Source organism: Microplitis demolitor, chromosome 2, assembly GCF_026212275.2.
Source record: "Microplitis demolitor isolate Queensland-Clemson2020A chromosome 2, iyMicDemo2.1a, whole genome shotgun sequence".
NCBI classification, from domain to species: domain Eukaryota; kingdom Metazoa; phylum Arthropoda; class Insecta; order Hymenoptera; family Braconidae; genus Microplitis; species Microplitis demolitor.
In genome coordinates, this window is record NC_068546.1 from 19891208 (window position 1) to 19912001 (window position 20794).

Below are 20794 nucleotides of genomic sequence, written 5' to 3' on the forward strand. Positions count from 1 at the left end.
CATAATCAGTACACTGAAGGTAATTCAATGCGAGTAATTGACTTTTCAAAATTACGGTACTAAAAAAAAAAAAATTATAATTTGAGAAAACTTGGAGTAAAATGCGACATAATTTAAAAAAAAAATTGTTTTTCTCGAAAAATTTTTATTAACTTCTAGAAAAAGGTGGGGCAAGTTGAACATACCGAGCAGTGCAATTAATTTTTTAGTAGAAAAATTTTTTTTTCCGAAAATTTCTGCGTAATTTTTCTTGATAGTGAAGTTAGCTAACGTCTAATAATTTTTTAATTATTTTTCAAAACGATAAATTATAAAATAAAAAAATTGCACCTATAGTTTTTTTAATTTTCTACATGTGCATATTTTTAGTTTATTTTTTTTTGTGATTTAGTTGATAGAAAAAAAAATCGGAAAATTGTTGATTGTCAATTTCAATAATCCTGAAGGTAACCGACAGTTAAAAAATTCCGGATTTTTTTTTAACAATTCAATTATAGAAAAAAAATGCACACATAAAAAATCCAAAAAACTATAGGTGAAATTTTTTTAAATATTTTTTTTTATAATTTACTGTCTAAAAAAAATCCAAAAATTATTAGACCTCGGCTAACTTCAGGATCATCGATTTCAGGATCATTAATTTTTCGTTAGTCAAATTGACCTCATCCTTTTTTGAATTCCGTAAAAAAAAATTTTCTTCTAAAAATACATCACATTTTTTTCCGAATCATAAACAAAATTTTCATTTACTGCGCAAGTGCAACAAAGACAGTACCGTTCGTCGACTTGAGTGCGATAGAGAAAAAAGTTCCTACCCTCCTTCAGAGCACATTCAAATATTTGGGTGACAAGATGGAGCCACAAGTTGGCGAGAACTTGAAGCGCCATCTCTAAATTAAAAAAAGTGTTTATTTGTCGTGAATGTTTTTATGTCCAGTCGGTCTAAGTTGCGAATTATAAAAGTTTGGGGAAAAGATAAATGTTACAGGTATTCGAATGTTGTTTGCAAGGTGTAAGTATTATTAAGTTGCGGGTTAAGTCGCGAGTTAACCTGTAAAATGGCCGAAACTTTGGCTGATCCGGTTGTGTCAAAAGTTGTGTCAAATCAAGTTTTAAATTGTGAGGATTTTAAACTAAACGATAACTACGATAGTTCCCGGGTTACTGATGATACTAATGGTATGTTACTTATATATATATGTATATAAAAATATATGTATATATATACATACATATATATAATTATAAATAAATATGTATATGTATTTATATATGTATATATCTATATATTTTTAAAAACATTTTCTATTTTAACAAGTTATATTTTTTTAAATATATAATATATGAGCGCGATAATTTTGTGTGCAACAAGTGGCACAGAGCGCCCTTGCTTGTGCTCACCAGTGCCGTAATTTAATTTCTTGTGATCCTTGTAAACGTTTTTTTTTTTTTTTTTTTTTTTCTTATTTGATTATCATTTTAGTTTTTTATTTTTTCGCTTCTTTCACTAATTTCATATGTTGCTCAAGGTCAGTTTCTGAGTCCTCAATTTTTTAACTTCTTATTTTTTTATTGGACATTCTTGCTTTCGGTTTTTATATATATTTATATTATTATAAAAATATTAACGTCGTAAATAAATATTTATATTTAAATGCAGTGTTATATTTTTAATAAATGAATATATGTGAAAATTAATAATATGTGTGCCAAAGATACAATAAAGACCGCTGACCATTTTTTGTATGTGTATTTAAAATATGTAGAGGTAGCATATACTATAAATATGTAAATTTAATATCTTGAAAGGAAAATTAATATACATTATATTGTATATTTTATATATTCAATTTAATGTACACTATCGTAGGGAATGTTTTTTTTTTATACATCTTTTTTCGAATTTTATTGTAAATTTTGGTAACTAAAATTTTCAAAACAAAGAAGAATTTTTTCAAAATTTTAATTAGCGTAAAAAAAAATCATTTATCTGGATATTTTTAATGCCTATAATTTAATAAAATAAATAAATAAATAAATAAAATTTATAAGGAATTGGAAAGGGATTTTTTTAAAAGTCAAGAATATTTGCTAATAAATTTCTAATTTATTACATGTAGATAAGTAAGAAGTTATTTTAATGATACATCAGACAATTTAGTGGATGCCCTGATAGCCAGACATTGCTCTACAAGTGTTGTAGAGCAACATTTACGGTTACCCTGATAGCCAAGTTGGCGAAAAACTGTCGAGAAACTTGCAGCCGCAACTAGACACCAAGTTGGCCGCCAACAGTTGGTACCTCCAATAGCTGATAAACATTTTCTGAGAAAGTTGGTGGCAAAAGTTGTAAATCCAAAAAGTTGACGGTCACTTTCTGAAAAAGTTGGTGGCAAAAGTTGGTTGCAAAAGTTGGTTGCAAAAGTTGGCAATCATAAGTTGACGGTAAGTTTCCTTTAAATTTTCTCAGAAACTTGCATTCCAGTTGCGGCTCTATACTGGCGCCAACTTTCTCAAAAAGTTGGCGGTAATTTGTAGCTAAAAGTTGCAAAAGCTGAAGTTGTCGATAACTTGTCGTCAAGTTGGTCGGAAACTAATAAATGATTAACTTTTTCACGATCAACTCGTGTTATCAGGGTAACTTAACGAGAAAGTTTCTGGCAAACCTTGGCTGTATAATACTTTCCTTTAAGTTGGCTTCAGAATACGGCAGTAGCTTGAATGTAACTTGCCAGAAAAACTTGTCGTCAATTTGAAGTGAAACTTTCAATCAACTTAACATCATTGTCTGACGTTAATACTTGTAGTCAAATTAAATAAAAAGTTGCAGACAATTTACTGTCAACTTAAAGGTTACTACTTTCTCTCCAACACTTACCTTTAAGTTACCTTTAAAATACGGCAGTAGTTTGTAGTTAACTTACGGTTCGGATGGCTATCAGGACTGATAACACGAGTTGACCGTGAAAAAGTTAATCATTTATTAGTTTCCGACCAACTTGACGACAAGTTATCGACAACTTCAGCTTTTGCAACTTTTAGCTACAAATTACCGCCAACTTTTTGAGAAAGTTGGCGCCAGTATGGAGCCGCACCTGGAATGCAAGTTTCTGAGAAAATTTAAAGGAAACTTACCGTCAACTTATTACTGCCAACTTTAGCAACCAACTTTCTTAGAAAATGACCGTCAACTTTTTGGATTTACAACTTTTGCCACCAACTTTCTCAGAAAATGTCTATCAACTATTGGAGGTACCAACTGTTGGCGGCCAACTTGGTGTCCAGTTGCGGCTGCAATTTTCTCGTCAGTTTCTCGCCAACTTGGCTATCAGGGAACTTTATTACTTTAATTAATTTATTTATTTAATATTTATTAATTTCAAATTTAAAAATTTTCTTGTCTGTTCTATTCACACTAAGAATTTTTTTTTATAATTTTTGTTTTTAAAAACACTAAATAGTAGAAAAATTTGTTTGAATTTATTATCTGTCGATAAGTTATCAATAAATACTGAATATAAATCCAGTGGCGACATAAATGACAGACCTTATTCTGTCGCCATTTTGATTTTTCGCCCACAAGTTGTTTTGTTTTTCCCCGAGTTATTGGAAAAACACAAAGATTATGTTAACAAATATTAAAATTTACTTGTCAATGTAATTATTATTATTAATTGTAATAACTCATAATATTACATTGTCAAGTATAATGTAAAAACATAAAAATGGTATTTCTCGTTGAAGAAAGTACATTGTTAAAATTATCACCAGATTTAATAAAAACAATAAAATTTTTAAATGGAAAAAATCCAACTCATAATGATTATCTGATTGCGTTATCAATAGTTGTATTGAAAGAAGTTGAATTATATGTTAGGGATTTTAAAGATAGGTAAGTAAACATTTTTTTATTTATTTAATCTGATTATTTTTATAACCAACAAGTATTTTGTTGAAAAAATTAAGCAAACTGAAATTAGCTGACGTCTAATAATTTTTGAATTTTTTTAAACCTGATTAATTTAAAAAAAAACATATTTCAAAAAAATGCACTTACAGTTTTTCAAATTTTCTACATTTGCATTTTTTTTTTTTTTTTTTTTTTAAACTGTTGAAAAAAAAATTCGGAAATTTTTAATTGTCTGCTAACGTCAGGATCATGAGAATTTATTTATTTTATAAATTTGAATTTTAATGAATGTTTTTTTTTTAAAATATTTGTTTGGCAATAATGACACGTGTGTTTTTAGAGGGGACTATTTACCATCAGAATTAGATCCAAGACAATGGAAAATAAACGGAGCATACAAAATTCCATTAGAGCATCGTTGTTTACGTGAATTAAATTGTAAATTAGATGCTATTCCTGTTGGGGATGTTATGATAATGAATTTAACATCAACAATTAATAATAATATTAAAACAAGATGTACTTCGTTTGAAACATTAGAATTTGTAAATTTACATTCTAGTGACATCAATAGTCAATTTATGAATTTAAAAAATTTCTCACATAGGTAAGAAATAAGCGTCATTTTTGAGTACACAGTAAAAAATTTTTCATCAAAATTAATACAACCCCTGTAAAAATAAAAATTATGACAGGGGAATTTAAAATTTGAGGCAATTCTGAACTTTGAATTGATCTTACATAATGAGACTTAAAAATTTTGCTGGTTTGAAAACTATTAAAAATAAAAAGACCTTTAAACCTTTATGGGTTCATCTGACAGTAAAATTCGAAAGTGTTACTTTTGTTAATAATAAAATTTTGATCTTTGAAAATAAATGAATTAAAACTGGTCATATATTTGTAAATAACCTAAATTTACAAACAAAACTATTTAATATTTAACACTCAAATCTTGATCTCAACACATTGAAATATTTTCCTATGTAAAAAAAAACATTTACAGAAATATTCCAAAAAACGTTCTTGATAGTGAACTTTCAAAATTGAGACAATTCTGAACTTTAAGTTGAACATTTTCGGAGCTTTCAAACAATTAGGTGTGAAAAATTTTCCACTAATATGAACTTTTCTTGTGGATTTCTTTCCTGTTTAAAAATATTGATTGGAAAGAATTAAAAATGATGAAATTAAATTTCTTTTCAATAATTTTAATTCTTTTGTTTGTATATATGGATATACGTTTGCATGGAGTGACTGCTTCTTCATTCTTTTTAATCGGTATTTTTAGCCAGGGTTTAATTCAAATTGTTCCCATGAAAAATGAAATTTAATTAGTAATGATTACTTTTGCCATTAAAAGATTAAATTTACTGGCTAATAAAAATTTTTACCCATAAAAAATTAAATTTAATGGCTAATGGAAAATTTCCCCACTAAAAAATTAAATTTAATGGTTAATAGAATCGCTAATTAGAACAAGTAATGTATTATTTACAACCCTGTTGTGAATTAATAAGTGTTATCCCCTGTGACACTGAAAACTCTATATTTTATTCGGAATTATTAGTAACAAATTGTTTTTTTTTCTTTTTTTTTTTTTCAGATTTAAAAATAATCTAACAACTCCATTAAAATGTGACGTACTAAACAGCCTGGGAATAATTAACCCCAGTCTTGTTGGCTTACCTGAAGAGTTGATATTAAAAATATTTCGTATGCTTAATGAAAAAGATAGTGTGAGTTTGCACATGACTTGTCGAAAGTTGGAAGATTTATTTAGAAGTTTATATAAAAATAAAATAATTGAATATATTATTATTAAAGCTCGCTCATCATAGTTATAAATTATTATTATAAGAATTTATGGATACTATATTTTATAATATTTTTAATAAATATTTATTATTTTTACACTGCCTTAAATTATTTTCCTAACTCCATATAAAAATTATTATTTTACATTTTTTTATTATCCTATTACCTTTTTTTTTTTAGCGGAAAATTTAAAAGACGAAGAGCTTCCAGAAAAAGTATCATCAGAGCGTGTCGCTGTTACATGTGATAAAGATACGGGTAAGTTAAAATGAGATAATAATCTGTCGTAAATTAGTACTTGCATGGAGAAAATTAAATTATACTATCTACAATACTAAATTTTAAATTTCAACTATTTGAAATGGTAGCAAAACTTTTCAGTGGTAAAATAATTAATTTTACTATGAAGAATGATAACAGTAACAATTGATGGTGGTGACAATTACTATCGAAGATGCTAATTGTGACTATTAAAAATTATAATTGTTACAATCGAAGATGGTAACTGTTACCATTCAAGGTTGGAAAAATTCTTAAACAAAAAATAGGATAAATTTATACAAATTTAAATCCTTTATTTATATCCATACTTTAGCTATGTACATTTCGTCCTTTAAATAATTAAAATAAGTAACAATACAATCGTTCAAGTCCGAATATAATAAAACTTTCCAAATATTGTAGCTATTATTGATAACTTTAAATGATTGGGTATGATCATCAAAATAGCAATCATCCAAGTATTAAGTGAAATTAATCACATACACAGGTAAACAAAGAAAAAATTACATGTAGACAAGCTTCAGACTGTAACGCCGATATTTAAATTCTTTATCAGTTTAGACAGTAATTATTATTTGGGCTGATGGTAACTATTACCATCAGGTTATTAAGAATTATGATGTTGATAATAGTTATAATTAGTTAAGATAATAAAAGTTATAATTTCTGATTATCATCAATAATTGTAAATTTTGCCATATAATTGGTAGATACTACAATTCAAATTGTTTATCTAATAATTTAAATAATATTCACTACTATCGATTCAGTTTAAAATTTTACAATAACTAGATGATAACTTTTATTATAAAATTGTCTCCATGTACGTTGACTAAATAAATACAGACACTTGTAAGTGATAAACATGACTCTTGATGATTAAATACAACAAGTTGTCTTGATCTCACTTACAAACTAGTAACTATTAACTAGAGTAATTACTATCTTTAAGTTTGTACAGAATGTTACTTAAACAATAACTTTACTGAGAGTATGATCCCAGTACAAGGCTCGTAGATTGTCTGGTGCTTTAGCATCACAAGTCAGAATATGTTTATCTTGATCCATATCCATGACCTCGTCGTTCCGAGACCTAGGTCAGGTCAAATTATTTTCAACCTTGATGCCCGTCAATCTAATTTACAATCTCTCATTATGAATCTAAAATAATTTATATAAGTACTTAATATGTTTAATAAATATGAATTTTAAAATATTATGATAGTCATAGGCTATAGCCTCCACTCCGTGGTCAATATGATAAAAATAACCAGCAGTGAGGATGAGGATGATCAAAAGATCGTCTCTCTTCCTCGCAACTGGTCTATGTGATTTTATTAGTAAACGATAAATTTACAAACTAACATATGAAGTATGAAAAAAGCACAACATAGAAGGTCAATTACCGTAAACTAGGTCACGATTGCCCTTTGGTTTGCTACATCAAGTTAACATTTGCCCATAACTGACGATAAAGTTGAGGATGCGAGGACGTAGATGTGATACACGTTTTGCAAAGCCCAGTAAGCTAAGCTTGCGCTGTTACGGTTTTATATTTTCTCTTGCTTCCACTGCTGGACCGTTACCAGCATCCACATCCCGCTGCAACCGCCGACTGGTACTTCTGGGGGTAAATACGACCCCTCAATGCTTTACTTGGCATATCCCACCACCCCGGTACCACTCGGTGGATTTTATTCTCCCGGTTTTCGTCCTGACTTCTCTCTCATCCCAGTGCGCGCATCGGATTCGCTCAACTAAGGTCTTTTCATTTGTGTTAACCATTAATAATAATATTATTGATACCGCCGACAAAATAAATCCGGTATTACTTTGGATCACAGTCCATCGTTATTGTAATTAATAACTTAGTGCCGTCCAATTACAAATAGTCTATTGATAATCGATGCTAATATTTTTATTTACTTTGTTTATTGTATTTACTTTGTGTTCATGTGATGCTTATTATAAAATAGGAATTTCAAACTCGTTGTGCTTTAAACCACATGCCTTTGATGAGGAATTTTGCCGTAAGGAATGTTCGGAACGTTAAAGAAACAAAGACCATTGTTGCTTAGTCTTTTTAAGTTTTTAATTATTTTATGCTATCATTTATACTGTACTTTGAATTTATTTATTTATTTATTTGAAAGATACAATTACGCGGGTTGTTCTATTTATAAATTTATTTTCACTGCCATTTAAATAGAGCAATGTATAATTAATTATCTGTGCTTAATTGTGGGGTTTGAATTGGCTCGTAATGATGTAATGATATCGATAATGCCTGTGGGCAATAATTTATAAAAAAAAAAAAAAATGATCCGTGTATTTATTATGCGCAATTAACGCAATTTACCTTGACGAATAACGAGAGCACTTCAATGTAATTAAAACGTATCCCGCTAAGTGGTTACTGCTTGGTATCATCGATATCAAAGACATCTGTTGATGCTTGTGTTTTGCAAAAGAGTTTCAAGTTTTTACTTTTTTTTGTCATTTAGTTTTTAGTACACTGTCAAAAAAAAACGGGGTAAGCTCAAGTGGGGTAGGTGTTAAAATTTTCGGTGTTAAATTTTTACACTGAAAACGGTGGTAAAATAACACCGCCGAAGGTGTAAATATTCTTTATTGGTGTTGAAAATAATTTACTTTGTGAATATTTTTACGTACTCGAATACTACAATTAATTAGTGGTTTTATTAATTAATTAAGGTATCGGTGATTGAAATAGTGGGCGTAAAATTGTGTAATTTTTAAATAAATTACGTAAAACATAAATAATTATTTAAATAAGTACACAGCAAAATTGAAATTTCTTTTAGAAAATATTCATTAAATTTTTTCTGTTTCCTATACGTGGAATTTTTCTTACACCGTTTTAACACCTGTAATTTAACACCGACAAATTACATGTACCTGAAGATCGGAGCGTTTTTCGGGCAACGAAAATAAAAAAATTTTTGAAATTCTACTGCTTATGGGTGACTTTAGGAGTAATTAAGGTCAGCTGCAATTTCCGGTTAACATACTAGCGCCTATTCGAAATTTTTCAGAAATCTAGATCTAGTAGATTTTTTATTTTTTATTTTCGTTCCGCAAACATTCCGATCTTCAGGTACATCAAATTACGCCGCCTACATTGGTGTTATTTCATTTTAACACCACGTGGTGTTAAATTGAGTCAATTTTTAACACCGCTTTTTTTTACAGTGTATTCATTTTTTTCGGGAAAAGTGAAAATAAAAATTCACACAAATGCTTTTTAAAAAATAGAAAAAAAAAAGCGATTATATCTTTGTCATTTTTTATTTGCATTGAAGAGAGTATTTTATATTTTTCTGACTTTCCTTTGAGTTGAAAAAAAAAAAAAACATGAATATTAAAATTGTTGAAAGTAACTCGCTGCGTTTGATGTGTAAATCGACGGTTGTTATCTTTTCTATTGTGAAATTTTACGAGTCAAAAAAATTTATGTGATGATACTGTAGCCTCTGAACTGTTTTCAAGAGAGTATATTTTTTTTTTTCTGAATATCGAGTGAATCATGACCAATTTCAGTTTATAAAAGTTGATTTTTTAGCCAGAATATCATTTTATACAAAAGATACTTTGTTGGATGCTATAAATTTTTTTTCTACAGTCAATAATTTATTAAAGAAAATTGAATTATGGGTAAAAAAAAAACTGTAAAAGTATCTTTTGAGTTAAAGAATAAAACTACATCTTGACATTTAAGTAACTAGAGTTTTCCGTTAAGTTTTGATCTTGTTCCAAAACTTGACAACTTTTAAAGAGATACTCGAGACAATATTTTTGTTAGCTCTTATTGTTGAATTAAAAAAGATAATAATCGTTAAGTTAGTGACTGTTTAATTTAGTGAAAGTTTGAAAGATGGTATCTTGATAGTGCTGTCGAAAATAAGAGATGAATTGTAATTAATTAAATAAAAATAAGGTGTGTAAGAAATTGTGTAATAAATAATAATTGTGTGGGTGATTAAGTATTTAGTAATTCTGTGGGAAGAAAAGAAATCGTCGGGCGGCACTCCGGTTGTTGTCGGAGTGTCGCTCCAAGACGTTGCAAGTTTGCTGAGTCTTACTAAAGACGACTCAATTTTAGCTGGCACATCGGGTGAAGATCGAAAACCGCGACGTCCACTTTGGCGTTTTTATTCAGCGAGAATGCTTACTCATAGTCACAGTGATGGAGAATTTCCAATTTATTCCCAAGGTAAAAATTTCTTAACTATATATCGAAGGAATTGGATTTTATTTTATTTTTAAACTTTTTATAACTTTTAGAAAATCCTTGACCCTAAAATTACATGAGTCTCAAATATTTCAGATACTTTTAGGACCTTATAGAATTTTTATAACCATAAAATTGAACGGTGATGAAAAATATTTAGTGCTGGTCGATGTTGGCTACCTCACGGAAATCGATGCATGTTTCAAAGCTTCGGGTTTTTCAGCAGAGTGATTTCGGGATAATGTGGATTTTATTTCAATCCGGATCCACTCTGATCCCGAATTTTAATATTAAAATAAACTGCTTGTAGGATCGAATTTCACTACGAGGGGGTTAAATAAATAAAAAATCGTCCACTTCGGTTTCGATCCGTGCTCACTAAGACTTTTTAGGGTATGGTATTATGCATGATTTCCATATATTATGTAAACGGTCACCGTAACTATGGGAATTGATCCCATAATATATGAAGAAGACACTGTTAATCTATACAAATGATTCCTATTTATATGTATGGGAACCATTGCCATAATTTAATAGAAATCATTCTTATACATTAAATAAAGAGCCTGCATGGAGAAAATTAAATTATACTATCTACAATACTAAATTTTAAATTTCAACTATTTGAAATGGTAGCAAAATTTTTCAGTGGTAAAATAATTAGTTTTACTATGGAGAATGATAACAGTAACAATTGATGGTGGAGACGATTACTATCGAAGATGCTAATTGTGACTATTAAAAATTATAATTGTTACAATCGAAGATGGTAACTGTTACCATTCAAGGTTGGAAAAATTCTTAAACAAAAAATAGGATAAATTTATACAAATTTAAATCCTTTATTCATATCCATACTTTAGCTATGTACATTTCGTCCTTTAAATAATTAAAATAAGTAACAATACAATCGTTCAAGTCCGAATATAATAAAACTTTCCAAATATTGTAGCTATTATTGATAACTTTAAATGATTGGGTATGATCATCAAAATAGCAATCATCCAAGTATTAAGTGAAATTAATCACATACACAAGTAAACAAAGAGAAAATTACATGTAGACAAGCTTCAGACTGTAACGCTGATATTTAAATTCTTTATTAGTTTAGACAGTAATTATTATTTGGGCTGATGGTAACTATTACCATCAGGTTATTAAGAATTACCATGTTGATAATAGTTATAATTAGTTAAGATAATAAAAGTTATAATTTCCGTTGATCATCAATAATTGTAAATTTTACCATACAGTTAGTAGATACTACAATTCAAATTGTTTATCTAATAATTTAAATGGTATTCACTACTATCGATTCAGTTTAAAAATTTTACTATAACTAGATAATATCTTTTACTCGTAAATAATTTTGGAGTAAGAATTACCCATAAAGTTTGCTACTGTAAGGACATTTAGCCACTAAATTTTTACTATGTTGTTAGTAGAAATTACACTTCATTTACAAGCTATCGAGTATATTTTACAATGTACATGGTAAAAATTTAGTTCTTTACTACATGTCCTCACAGTATCAAACTTTTCATGTAATTTGTACTACAACTCTTTGCGTGGACTATAAAATTCTCTCCATGTAATAATTATCAGAACATTTTTTATCACACCTAAAAAATTTAAGATTTTTCGGTTTATTAGTTTTGCAAAAAAATTTGTCAATATAATGACAGTCTTAATCGGACAGAGAAGAACGTCCAACACCTTCTTAATCATAGGGTTATTTCTCATAATGCATATTAGAAGTAATTCTTATAGAAGGAAAGTATTTTTCGGCACAGGAAATCTTTTCCATTATGAATCAAAAACAAACATTTTCTAAGGACCAATTCCAAAAAATTTTTGTTTTCAATCCATAATACTGAAAATTTCTTAGGGCAAGTGAACATTTCTCGTGTCAAAAAACCTTTTTCTGTGTATATTATGGAAAATGTTCCTATTATAGTTCATAGAAACTATTCCATTAACTTTATCTCCACATATTTAAAAAAATTGACCATAGGCTAAAATTTTTTCCAAATAATGACCGACTTTCATGCGTGTAAAAAGTTATTGCAATGCATAATTGTGTAAAAAAAATTACATATCAAAATTCGTCATATGAAACTTTTTTTTTTTACAATTTTTGTTTGAACATGTACATTAATCGATTGGTTAAACATTCATATTAATCTATCGAAAACTAGTATGGTTGAATTATTTATTATTAACCCAATTAATTTTGACGAGTTTACCAATTTCGAATATAGTTTTAAACAGACAGCCAGCTACCGAGTTAAATTTATATGTAATGTTTGTCGTAAAATAAAATTCTTGTTTCGCCAATAATGTTGACCCAATTGCAATTACAATCGTTATGTAGATACACTTAGTGACAATTTCGGTGTTAACTAATTCGTAATAATTACTGGTATGCAAATACAAGTTGCAGATAAGTCCCAAGAGCAAAAGTGATTAGAATATTATCTTGGATTATAGGAAATTACAAACGTATACTACATCAAGAGATGTCGGAATTCTATGTCCGATACAATATAGAGAACAATTTCATTGTCTTAGTGACGTACAATATACAATGTACATAATTAATCAATTATTGTTCAATTGGCTCAGCACACAAACGTCAAATCAATTAGCGTTTAATTGTTGAGTTTTTTTCAAAAGCTCAACTCTAAACATCGGATGTTGTTTTTAAAAAAATGCAGCATGGAATTTATTTTTTATTCATAAGGAAAAATAAATGGAGTTTAAATAAAAAAAAAAAAAAAATACTTTATCGATATCAATGAAAAAAAATGTTTGGATAATAAAATATTATTTTTAGCTGTCATGTATCAATATTTGTTTGCGAATGTAACGTGCATACAAATTGTCATTAATTGTATGGCATTCAAACGTTAAAATCAATAGCTGGCATGTCGAAAAATGATACAAGACTATAAATATGTTGCACACTTGGAAATTAAAATTGTTTTATATTTTTTTTATTTTGCTGATAAAATATATTGATGCCACTATAGGCATGTTAACAAATAGAATTTCATATTTATATATTTATATATTTATATATCACATAAATTATTGTATGGGACTTTAAGCCGCAATCGATGATATTTCTGTTTGAAAAGATTTTTTATAATGTCGATAAATATTTATTTAAAAAATTTTAAATTTATTTATGAACATCCGCGAAAAAAATTTATAAAAAAAAGTATATGTTAAAGTATGAAAAATATATATTTTTGGTAGAAGTATATAAAAATTATATGAATACATAAAAAATATATTTTTCATAGCTAACTTTTGGCCGACTTTCGTATATATGTAATATATACTAAGTGTAATTAAAATATATATGAAAATATATCATAGAATATGTAAAAAAAAAATTATGAAAATATGACAAATAAATTTTGAATCTTTTCAACAACAGAAGTGACAAATATTAAAAAATTATATATATTTTTTTTTTCATACAATTATCCAAAAAATTAAAGGAACAAGGAAATTTTTTAAATTCCTAAGTGATTTTTGGAAACTGTATTTTCGTAAAAAATGATCATTGTAAAAAAAAAAACCAAATTGAAGCTTGAAATCTCTAGTTTAAAGATCTAAGTAAAATAATTTTCTGTTTTTACGGAATCATAAAAAATAGGTCGAGACAAAATTTTTCTAAACTTTTTAGTTCTGTTTTTTAGGTCTACGGGGACAGGAAAATTTTTTTCAAAAAACCCAATTCATGTCTCGCTTAGGAAATTTACTCAGCTACAATTTGCTTTTTTTTGTTTCTCTTTACGACAACTTGCTGCTGAGATATCAGCCTTCACATGAAAAAGGATCCTTTTGTCTTTGATTATCGCGCCATTTTTGATTTTAAAAAAAAAAAAAAATTTTCATATCAATTTGAAAAACCCAATTTTTATATTATTGATTAAATTAAAAATATAATTTTTAAATTGTCATATTTATATTTTTTATATATTTGAAATATATTGGTAATATATTTTTTTTATATCACCATAGCGATATTTGTATTTATAATTTCAAATTTATACCTGATATATTTGTCTTATATTATCATACACATATTTTTTATATATTCTAAGATATACTTTTAATATATGTAAATTACACTTAAAATATATGAAGTATATACGAAAATCAGCCAACAGTAAGCTGTCAAAAAAATATTTTTTACACATATTTTATATATATATATATATATATATATATTCATATTTTGTATATTTATTTATATTTTATATATATATATAAATATTTATATATTTATTCATATATTAATGTATAAATTTATATTTATATATATATATTATTTATATATTTATATATAAATATATGAATATATATATATATATATATATATATATATATATATATATATATATATATATATATAAATTTTTTGTTCTTATCACAATACAATGCAATAAATAAATAGAGTATTCCTATTTAGATACAAATCGTAATGTAAAGTAGAATTCCATAGTCATCGAAATTGTCTAAAATAAAATAACTAATTGAAAAACTGTCTTAAAAAATTAGTGGGTCAATGTTAAACATTATTCCATTTAATTTTGGCTCACCCGAATTTTCTTGGATTTTATATATTTTTTTTTTTTTATGTTTATAAAAAATTGTAAAATATGATGCGGATTTATGGATAATAAACCCAACAGAAATTTTAATTATATTTTTAATTAATGATATATTTATATTTTTATTATAATGGATAATTTTTTCAAAAAGTAGGTCAATGTAACTCTGATTCGCAGTAATTAATTAGTTTATTTTACACAAGAGAATTATGTTAATTTTTGTGATACAAATAGTATAGGGAAATTCGATGGAAAACAAAAGGATGGAGTAAGTTGATTAGCTTGGACCGCAGCCAATTAAAAATTTATCATTAAAAAAAAAATTTTTAACAAAGATGGTCCATTTTACCTGAATAATAACTTTCTCCAGTTCTCAATAAAATAATTCAAGTATTTTTCCCGAATTTTTTGAAAATCATCGATTTTCTTAGCGGGAAGTTTAAAAAATATTTAAAATTTTGAATTGGCCGCAATTTGGGCCGATCAACTTCAAAAATAGAACCACTTGTTTTTCAAGACCAGGAAAAATTTTAACCGCCACTGATGTATTTTTAACACCATTTTTTGCGTGACAGATGATGTGGGCTTACACCGTTTTTTCCAAATTGTATACTATAGTGAAGTTTACATGTGTATGTAGTTCAACATTAAATTATTAGATTGACTTTACTCCCTATAAAATTTCTCAATTTTTTATAGATTTAGATCTTTTAATACTTTAGAAACTCTATTGCTAAGCTCTTTGGTAAATCTGTGAGTTGTTTTATCTACAATGCTCTCTCGTTTCCAACAATTCTCAATTGAAGTTTCACAAAATCTATAGTGATTTGAAGTACCTACTTTAGGATCTACTTCGACTTCTTTGTACCCTGAAATTATGATAATTTTCAAATTTAAATTGTCTAACAATTCATTTCCTAATAAAACTAAAAGAGATCAGGGTAAGATAATCTACAAAATAATTTTATAAATAAACTGTCGCCCTCATCTCTTTTTATCTGATAACCTGATAAGTGTAATTGGTTTACTTGTTCCAAATATTGACCATGTTCTTTTAGTTTTCCACACTCTATGATTACCAAGTTCTATTACATTTTCACCTTGAACTATGTACTTGCTACGATCGTAAACAGGATTTATTTCTTTCCATCTTCTAGTTTTGTAATGTAAATTCAACTTTGGAGATCCTTGAAAAGTTTTAAAGTAGATATGAAATTTTTCGATGGAAAAGAAATTCATAGACGATAGTTACATGTGTTTATAATTTTATGATTTGTTGAAGTACTTAAAAATCTTGTGCATCTCATATATTTTATTAAAAGAAGTTTTTAACTTTTAATAGGGTAGAAGTACCATTTTTGACCACTTTAGGGCCAGTTTTGAATACGAAGAATTTATGCATGCGTCATTTTTTTTTAAAAATAAAAGTAAACATTTCAACTTTCAGGTCTAGATCTGGTGAAAAAAAGTATATAGACTAGGGCGTAAAATAGGGCATTCCAATCCGAGTAATTGCTTCTCCGATCCGAAGGCGACTGCAGCAAACATGCGGGACTTTGTATTTTTTTCTATAGTGTGTATACTATTTTTCACCATATCTGCATTTCAAAGTTTGTATTTTTTCCCGATGCATCAAAAGTTCAAATTTCTGACCCGTTTGGCGGGAAGGCAGTCATGCACTTCTTTTACCAGAAAAATAAATAAACATATTGATATTGCTATTCTAATAGGTCGTATCCCACATTTAGGAAATTTTTCAAAAGACGATAAAAACGTTTCACGGTTGGCAAAGAAAAATTATTTGTATTATGTTTACATTGGTATAACCTACAAATTTATTTTCATGTTTTCATAAAATACAGGCATTTGTAGTGAATAAATAATTTTGAATTATATGCTGCAAGAGTCAAAAATTATGTATAATTACCTTCTTACTTATGTCGTTAATTGCTTCCTTAAAATTAACTGAAAATCAAAAATGTTAAGCGTGACTAACCTATAAAAATAACGGATACGACATATTAGAATGCGCGAAAGTCTGCGTGTTAGATATTTATTTTAAAATACTAAATAACCAATTTGACCTCTAAAATTTTTCCATAAGCTGCACATTGTTACAATGATTACATTTTTCAAAAAAAGTGAAAATGTCAAATTTTGTGGGATACATGTTAGAATGGCAGTATCGATATATATTGTTTATGCACGTGCGATGTTTCTCACAAACAAAAGCAAAAATTTAAATTTTCAGGTGCAGATATGGTGAAAAATAGTATACACACTATGGAGGAAGGTGGGACATTCAAATCTGTGTGTTTGCCACAAAATTACACATGTTGATTATAAAGTCCTACTTTTCGCCCCTAGGTGTGTAATATACCATACAGAATTTTGAAAAAAAAAAAAAAAAAAAAAAAAAAACCTAGACCAACGTATTTTGAACTAGACTAAAATTTTTTGGCGTAGCAAAAATATTTTTGAAAAAAAACTTTTAATCATTATACAACAAAATATGTTAAATTTAAATTTGAATTTTAGAATATTGTATCTTGTGAGAATAATATCTTGTGAAAATGAAATCTAACCTAATGGTAGTACTTAAATTTAAAGGAAATTAAATTATTAGTCCCCAGAATATTCTAGTCATATAAAAGTTAAGTTTTAAAAACTTAGAAATGTAATAAAACTTTAAATACCTGGTGGTAGAGTAACTAAATCATCGTCATACATCAAGTAGTAAAAGACATTTCTAAAGATCCAACCTCCAACTTCATCACTTTTAACCGAGTTCAAGTGTTCCATCATCACCATGTAATTTTCATGTATTCTTGGCACGATGTACTCGTCTATATCGACACCTACAATATACTTAACACCTTCATGGAACGTGTTTCGATATAGACAATCATTTAATGCCGCGAAAATACCATCCGTTCTTAGTGTTCTTTGAAAAATATATATTTCCGGTAGCTTCCATTTTAGTACTGACACGATTTTTTCCTTTATATAGTAATTCAGAATTTTATCGACATTTTCAGATACTGAATCGCGATAAAATGTTAAGTAATTAACCCCCATCATTTTATAGAATTCAATAAACGTTATCAGGTCAATGGCTTTGTCGAAATTGTGATGAAAAGGTTTTACACATACGGAAAATGTTTTACGATCTTTATCTTTGTACTGATGCGAGTTGATATTTATATTTATATCAGTGGTATACCATTTATTTGGATATCGTATTCCAACGAATTTATCACGATTAATATTATTAGCTGATCGATCAGATCTTGTTGATACAGTTATTTTATACGGCAATTTAATACCTTGTGAATTTATTTCTTCTGGGTATGGCAAAGGACACAGTATAAAAGCAGCTGAGTAATACATATTGAAATTTTCTTTGTATGCTATTAGTTGTGTTCGAATAAATGGTTTTTCAAATATAAGACTTTTGGCTGATTTTTGGGAACTAGTATATTTGTAGTAACAAGTGAGTGGAATGTATTGAAAGTCAACTGGTATTATGGCAATAATGCGTATCTGTAAAATAATCATTTGTTAAATACCTCACCATATTGTACACTGTAAAAAAGCGGTGTTAAAATTGACGTATTTTGACATCGTTGCACGAAAAGAATTTTCTTGGTTGAAATGCTATGGCGCCATAGTAAAGCCGAACTATGTTGGCCACCTGACGGAAATTGAAATAAACACATGCAAAAATTACTATGACCATAGTAAAATTTACAATGGTTAAAGTGATTTGCACTGAGATAAAAAAATCGCTTTTACTTTTTAACACCGGGAAAAATTTAAACACCGCTAACCTTAACAGTAAAATAGTGTCGACTTACACCGATTTTTTACATTGTATGGAAAAAGTTTAATGAAAAAATAAAAATGGTAACTTACAAAAGCCCATGCAGAATCATTATAGATTAAATTTTGATTTTCTTCAAGCACTACTTGACTTCTCGTTTCCAAGTACGCTGAATAAATTCTCGAGTCTTTTATGTCTACTACTTTCCATGAATCGTCTGATTCTTCGGAGTAAGGAAGAGTTTTAACTTCTGTTATTAACTCTAATGCTCTTGAAACCGTGATCTCTTTCAAATATGATAGTTTTGATATTTTCTGAAATAATGATTTAAATCTGATTTGAAGTAAAAGTTCAACAAATAAAATTTATTTAAAAACTTTCTCAATATTTATAATAATTTTAATTCCACAGCATTCAGATAAAAAATATTTTATTGTCGTAAATTTTTTTAAACTCGAACTTACGACTTATTATCCACAACTTTTCTGATTAAGAATATTTTTTTTTTTTTATGATATTTATCTGACTTCAGTTTTTTTTTCTGAGACTTGAAAAGAGCCGTCTTGATCAACAAAATTTTATAGAGTAAAAAAAATAATTACTACTTACTATTTGAGTGCGAATTGCATAAACAACACACAAGACTACAAAAAATAATAAAATTCTTCTGATATATTTCTTAAAAAAAGAATTTATCGGTGTTTTATAGTGCAATACTAAGCGATATTTCGTCATGATTAAAATTATTTATTGCGAATATTTTACAACTTTTATCATGTTTCCGACGGCGTTCAAACTAATACTGTTTGCTATCTATATGTGGCTTATCAATATCAACCTTATCCGTTTTTAGAAAATCAGTTATCACGTCCATAAATCTATTTATCCTCCAATTTGTCTAGTATAGGTGACGACGTAAGCTTTTATCAAATGCTTGCATATTTTAAATAGATATCAGAAGCACAACTTTTTTTTCGCGCCATAAAATTCAAATTTAAATTTTTAGTTTATCTACAAAGTGAAGTTAAATTACGGGACCAAATACAACACCAATTCTGTCTGTTTTTCAAAAAAAATTTTGTTTTGTAATTTCGAATCAATATTGCGTCAAATTTCTTAGATATTTTTCTTCTACACGGAAAAAACAGAATATTAAAAATTAATAAATAATAGTAAAAAATGGAATCTGTTATCAATTATCAGTACTATTGTGTGCTCAATGCAAAGTAGTTTACTAATTTTTGTAGATTCCTAAGAACTACTATCAATTATTACAAAAAGTAAGTAAATATTATTACTTTTAGGTAAAATATGTGACTAATTAGTGAAAGTTAATTAATTTATGGCTTAATCTATTAAAAAGTAATGATTGGTCAAATTAAGAATTGGTATCTTAGATACTGATTTTTCCAGCCGAAAATTTCAAAAGTTACAAACTTTTATTTTATAAATTCGATATCACTGATCAATTATGAGCTTAAAATATCATTTATTCATCATTATAAATTAATTTACAATATACATAAATCGAATAAGTGGTAAATAATAAAATGAAAAATTAGTATACTAGATACTGATTTTTTGCTCATAAAAATACCGAAAATTTTTAACTCTTATTTTATAAATTCTATCCCATTGACTAATAATTAATATAAAATGTTATTTATTCGTTATTATAAATTAATTTATTATATACATATATCGAATAAGTGGTAAATAATAAAATAAAAAATTCGTATACTAGATCTTTATATATTAATATGTACGTTTACTAATTTTTCGGTTCCTCATTTTTAAAATTTTTCTATGTTTATTTGAATAGTAATAACTGTAGATACCAATTTACCGATTCTTTTTCATATTAATTTTAATATACGAAATTACAAATTTTGCTCTTCTGTGTATCAAATTTTAATATAAATAATAGCTATTTTGTAATATATATAATAATCCTGGTTTGATATTAGTATCGAATATACTAATTTTAAGTCGAAATGAAACTACGAACTATTAAAATTTTGAGCATCATTTTTTCCGTGTATACAAAATTTTTTTGGACACGACTTCTATTTGATTTT

General features: G+C 27.3%; 3 protein-coding genes across 3 annotated transcripts in view; 2 read left to right on the plus strand and 1 right to left on the minus strand.

Annotated features, from left to right (window-relative positions):
- The first annotated feature begins 1002 nt into the window (after window positions 1-1002).
- Window positions 1003-20794, plus strand: part of LOC103571641 (phosphatase and actin regulator 2) — a 167416-nt gene continuing 147624 nt past the window's right edge. Inside the window, exons 1-2 of the mRNA XM_008549872.3 lie at window positions 1003-1179; window positions 5909-5986. Of these exons, the coding sequence (XP_008548094.1) occupies window positions 1059-1179; window positions 5909-5986 (199 nt within the window). The 5' untranslated portion in view covers window positions 1003-1058. The remainder of the gene's footprint in view (window positions 1180-5908; window positions 5987-20794) is intronic.
- LOC103571637 (uncharacterized) lies at window positions 3569-5770 on the plus strand. The gene is made up of 3 exons (XM_014444544.2): window positions 3569-3892; window positions 4251-4517; window positions 5517-5770. The coding sequence occupies exons 1-3, from the start codon at window positions 3726-3728 to the stop codon at window positions 5749-5751; spliced, it is 669 nt and encodes a 222-aa protein (XP_014300030.1). The 5' UTR covers window positions 3569-3725; the 3' UTR covers window positions 5752-5770.
- On the minus strand, window positions 15064-19494 carry LOC103571639 (uncharacterized). Its single transcript, XM_008549867.1, has 5 exons — window positions 19326-19494; window positions 18809-19030; window positions 17590-18436; window positions 15922-16080; window positions 15064-15762 (listed from the first exon to the last, which is right to left on the minus strand). The coding sequence occupies exons 1-5, from the start codon at window positions 19449-19451 to the stop codon at window positions 15587-15589; spliced, it is 1530 nt and encodes a 509-aa protein (XP_008548089.1). The 5' UTR covers window positions 19452-19494; the 3' UTR covers window positions 15064-15586.

Bases quoted from the DNA above. Each gene is read 5' to 3' on its own strand.
- LOC103571637 (XM_014444544.2), top strand. From the start codon at position 3,726: ATGGTATTTCTCGTTGAAGAAAGTACATTGTTAAAATTATCACCAGAT. The intron at 3,893-4,250 runs GTAAGTAAACAT...GTGTGTTTTTAG, and splicing joins GTTAGGGATTTTAAAGATAG to AGGGGACTATTTACCATCAG. The intron at 4,518-5,516 runs GTAAGAAATAAG...TTTTTTTTTCAG, and splicing joins TTAAAAAATTTCTCACATAG to ATTTAAAAATAATCTAACAA.
- LOC103571639 (XM_008549867.1), bottom strand. From the start codon at position 19,451: ATGACGAAATATCGCTTAGTATTGCACTATAAAACACCGATAAATTCT. The intron at 16,081-17,589 runs GTATTTAAAGTT...AAACTTTTCAAG, and splicing joins TTTAGTTACTCTACCACCAG to GATCTCCAAAGTTGAATTTA. The intron at 15,763-15,921 runs GTAAACCAATTA...TCATAATTTCAG, and splicing joins ATGGTCAATATTTGGAACAA to GGTACAAAGAAGTCGAAGTA.